We start from the raw sequence: 4,347 nt of genomic DNA, 5'->3' as shown, positions 1-4,347 counted from the left end.
AATTACTTTTCACATGGACTATTCAAAACAAATACTCAATATATTCATGAACAAATCATTATTTTATTTTATTAAGAATACTTCACTAAAAAATGAGTTTCTGTAAGTGAAGACTTGTAATATTAACTGAAAGTCTGCCAAATTTCGTGAAGATAGAACCACTATATTGAGAGTTATAAGTATTAAACCTATAGACTTTAAAACGAGTACAAAAAGGTCACGTGGTCGGTCAAATTGATAGAGTCCATGTTGATAGTGTTAGCCAAAGTGGGTGTTTCCCATTTGTCCTGTGTCCCACAATTCTTCTAGTTTGTTCTCAAAGATCATGTCTTTTAGTTCTGTGTCCTTCTCTTCAGCCTAGCTACTGCCCCTTATGTTTTCAGACAGATCCTGTGGTCCTTTGCTTGGCTCATGCATCACCTGGATCTTAATTTCCAATATTATATAGTTGTCTGGGTTCTCCTGGCCCTATCTTGACAGGAATTGGTGATTGCTACCTCCACTCTTCTTTGGAGGCCTCTTGTCTGGACAGGTTCGTGTAACTTTCTAAGTCTGTTTGACTCCCACTAATTTTCTCCCACCTGGGAGACTTTTTCAGCTCCTGCACAGGGTAGGTTCAACCCTCTTCCTTGTGTATTCACACCATGGATATTTTGGTATTCAAGGCTTTTCTCTATTGTATTAGGTTCTTGCTTCTCTAGGAGCTCTGATTCCTCTTGGTCATGCACACATGCATTCCCTTCGTTGGGCTATGGGGGATCATTGCAACATGTCTTGTGTTCCATTATTTGCACTTTTCTATCTAACTTCCTCTCCACATACCTGTGTCATGGTGGCTCACTTGCTCATCCATCCCGGAGTATACCCCCCCTCAGCCCAGAAAGAGATGAAGTTCTCAACACCACCACACACTGTGGGGACTAGTCTCCAGAGAAGTATACCCTGCATATCAACTTTCTAGAGATGACTGTGGCTTATCTGGCTTGCTTTTTTTTTTTATTACATTTGTCTGATCATCTTGTGATGATCCAGTTGGAAATCTGTATGGTCATTACTTCAATCAACCACCGAGGAGATATTTGCTTTCAAGACTTAAGATTTTTCACTCTGGACTTCCTTTCTTGGGCTTACAATCATAGTATTTACTTTATGACATGTCTGGTTCTGTAGTTTGTATCTGGTATTAGATTGCTTCTTTTGCCTTGATAGAATCCATCCATTGGATTTGTTCCCATTTTGGAAACCCTGATATCCATGGGTTTGCTATCCCCACTTTGGAGGTTTTTCCTCAGTAGACTTTGGTCATACATTTATCATAACAGGGTATCGTGCTTTCATCTTCACGCGTGGGATTTATCCAGTCCCTTGTATTATATATGGGATTTTCCTATGGATTAACCCATTTACTATCTCATTCCTGTCAGCCTTCTACTCTCACCCTCTGTTTATAAACATGGGTTGTCTACCACCACTGGTCCTTATGCTACTTTCTTCAGCCAAGTCATCCTAATCCTCCACATCTTATTTCTATCTTTCCCAAGCTTTTCATCAAGGCCCTATCTGTTTCACCAAATGCAGGTTACTTTAGGGCATTGTCCATAACCTTTCAACTCTTGCTGAATAACAATCTCTTTCTTTTTCCTCCACTTTGTCCGGTCTTACTCTCCTACTGGGCCTTTTGTTTGTTTTTTCAGGCTCTTGCATGACTCCCCTTTTAGCCATTAGCCTCCTATTTCTTTCATCATTTATCTGTCCTTCTTGCTTGTGGTCCTCTTTGTTCGGACATTACATCTCAGACACCTCCCATACTCTATTAGAGGGATCATTTGATTATGTTTCCAGTCTACTCCCTTCTTCTGAAGACTTGGGCTGACAGAGAGGATGATAGGGTGTTTTCTCCCATCTTCCTTCTCTTTATTTAATCACTGTATGATCATCCTGATCCTGTCCATTGTTATCTTGCCTGGGCTGCCCCTTTTTGTGGAAACCTCCACTGCTTATTTTTACTGTAGCAGACCTCCTTTCAGGACTTGTCTTGCAAACTCATCCATTTCACAGATGCTTCTTTGGATGAGTCTGTCCAGATGCTTTTTTTGCATCTCATTTCACTAGTTTTGGCATGTCATAGTCTCTCTTACTGACTTTGAAGGAGATCTTATAGGTTGGTATGCAGACTAAACATATTTGTTTCCCATTGTTTGCACCATTGGGTGGTTTGTTGTGCCTCTGATTTTTACCTCACTCTAGTTACCATTCTCCAGTCTACCCAGTCTTATTTTCTCTTGCCAATCAATCTATTTACCAGCAAATGAAGTCTTTATTTTTATCACCAGCCTCACCAATATTCTGTTTTTTCCACGACACCACTGCTTATCTCAAGAAGTAATCTCTTTCCAAACAGCCACCTCTCGAGTGTATAGTTTTTTACTAATTTATAATAATAACTCTAAAAAAACATTTTTGAAAAAACCAGTACACCTCTAAGTTTTCAAAAGATACTAAAATTTTCCCTAATATACAATTTTCTCTTTCCATCTTTTTTTTCATTCCATCACTTCTCAGAATTTAAACTAAATTTTCAGAATTAATCACTAAGAAAAAAAAATGAAAGAGAAACATTCTCAGTAGAATAATGTCTTCCTGACATGAGCTAATTTCAAAGTATTGCTGTTCAAGTTCTCCGAGTCAATGACATAAAGAGTAAATAATGAGGGACCCAGAAGTACCCCCTGGTTGACCCTCATTCATAACATTTAATTATCACCACTATTTTGTAAGCTATCAATGAGGCAATCCTTTATCCACTACTTACTTTTGTATTGAATCTATAAGCTACCAGTTTATATTCATATATTGATGAATTTTTATTACACTTGGTGTTTCAATTTGTATTTTTTATTCAGGGTGTGTTTGGTTTTTAAACATGTTTAAAAAATTTTCATGAAAGATCATAGAGTGTTTGTGATTGTAATCATAAATCACCATGTACCACTACTGTAACATACAGCTACAAAGCATTTCAATTTATATTTTTTCATTATAAGGAAACAGATGTTACAAGTGAGTTACAGCTTTTTTCCTAATAGTTCATAAATTGATTTAATGAGGAGTAATCCTACAAGTCTGCATATAACCAAATTTTCTTTCCTTGTTTTTTAGAATTTAAACTGAAAAAAATGTGGCTTAGCCCTAATGGAACCATCAGGAACATACTAGGTGGAACAGTTTTCCGAGAACCAATCATCTGTAAGAATATTCCCCGTCTCGTACATGGCTGGACACAACCTATTGTTATTGGCAGACATGCTCATGGTGATCAGGTAAAACTGACTCTAAGAAAGTATTTCTTTAGCTTGGTCAGTTTTACTTATTTTTACTTTATTTAGTTTGGTATTAAATTAGCACATTTTCGATGTCATTACTAAAATTTTCAAGAGTACAAAAAATAGTATAAGGTATCAGAGTTGTCACGTGAGTGTGAAGCTAGTAAGGCAGAACTATACCTGTAGTTTTACCTTATTGCTAATGATAATAATTATAAAAGTTTGATATCTTTGACATCCAGGTTGGCCTGATAAGCTGTGGTATTCAGCAAGAGGCCTTCTCAGTACTAGATAAGGCAGATGTTGTGTGGTTGACATATTGTTATTTATTCTTCTTTGCTAAATACTTTCTAATTATGCTTTTTGAGTGACTTGAAATAATATTAATAATTATTACAATCCATTTACTTTACCTAGTTCACACCATAAAAGTTGTTGTTTATGAAATTGATGACATAAATAATGTCTAGACCACTGCTATGTCTGTCGTATCATACCTGGCCTAATTAGCTCTGGTCTTGGGTGAAAAGCCTCATTGGCACTTGATACAAAAATTATGAGTGTAAAGTATTGTACATCAGCTATTTTTTCAGAGTTGGCTATTAGATAACCATGTTTTCAAAACAAAAATATAAAAATCTTGCAATTAGTTATTTTCTTCAGTTTGGATCACAGTTTCTCTGTGCCTAAATTTCTTTAATACTACAGTAATTCACTAAGAAATTCCTGACTTTTGCATCCTTGTACAAAAAAGGGTTAATTTAAATATTCTAATCTTCATGTTAGTAAAATTGTGTGTTTCATAATTAAAATCCTCTGGAGATAGATACACTTTGTGACGAAGGAAATGTTGGAACAGTGTATCACATTTCATTATTTTATGTTAATCTTATTAAGTTATGTTAAATTTTAATTATGAACCACACAAAATACTTGTTATGTCTCTGCTTGTTAATTGATTTTCCGTAAATTCGTTTCAACGAAACTTTAGCGACACAAGTCCTTACTTAATAAAACTGGTTTA

The 4,347-nt window shown here is 35.8% G+C and overlaps 1 protein-coding gene across 1 annotated transcript in view; it reads left to right on the top strand.

Moving 5' to 3' along the window:
• LOC106457124 (isocitrate dehydrogenase [NADP], mitochondrial-like) overlaps positions 1-4,347 on the top strand; it is a 33,225-nt gene that overhangs the window by 16,289 nt on the left and 12,589 nt on the right. The window contains exon 4 of the mRNA XM_013916509.2: positions 3,160-3,320. Within this exon, the coding sequence (XP_013771963.1) occupies positions 3,160-3,320 (161 nt within the window). The remainder of the gene's footprint in view (positions 1-3,159; positions 3,321-4,347) is intronic.

Source organism: Limulus polyphemus, unplaced genomic scaffold, assembly GCF_000517525.1.
Source record: "Limulus polyphemus unplaced genomic scaffold, Limulus_polyphemus-2.1.2 Scaffold294, whole genome shotgun sequence".
Lineage (NCBI taxonomy): Eukaryota > Metazoa > Arthropoda > Merostomata > Xiphosura > Limulidae > Limulus > Limulus polyphemus.
The sequence above is the reverse complement of the archived record's forward strand: the minus strand, read 5'-3'. Positions and strand labels throughout refer to the sequence as shown.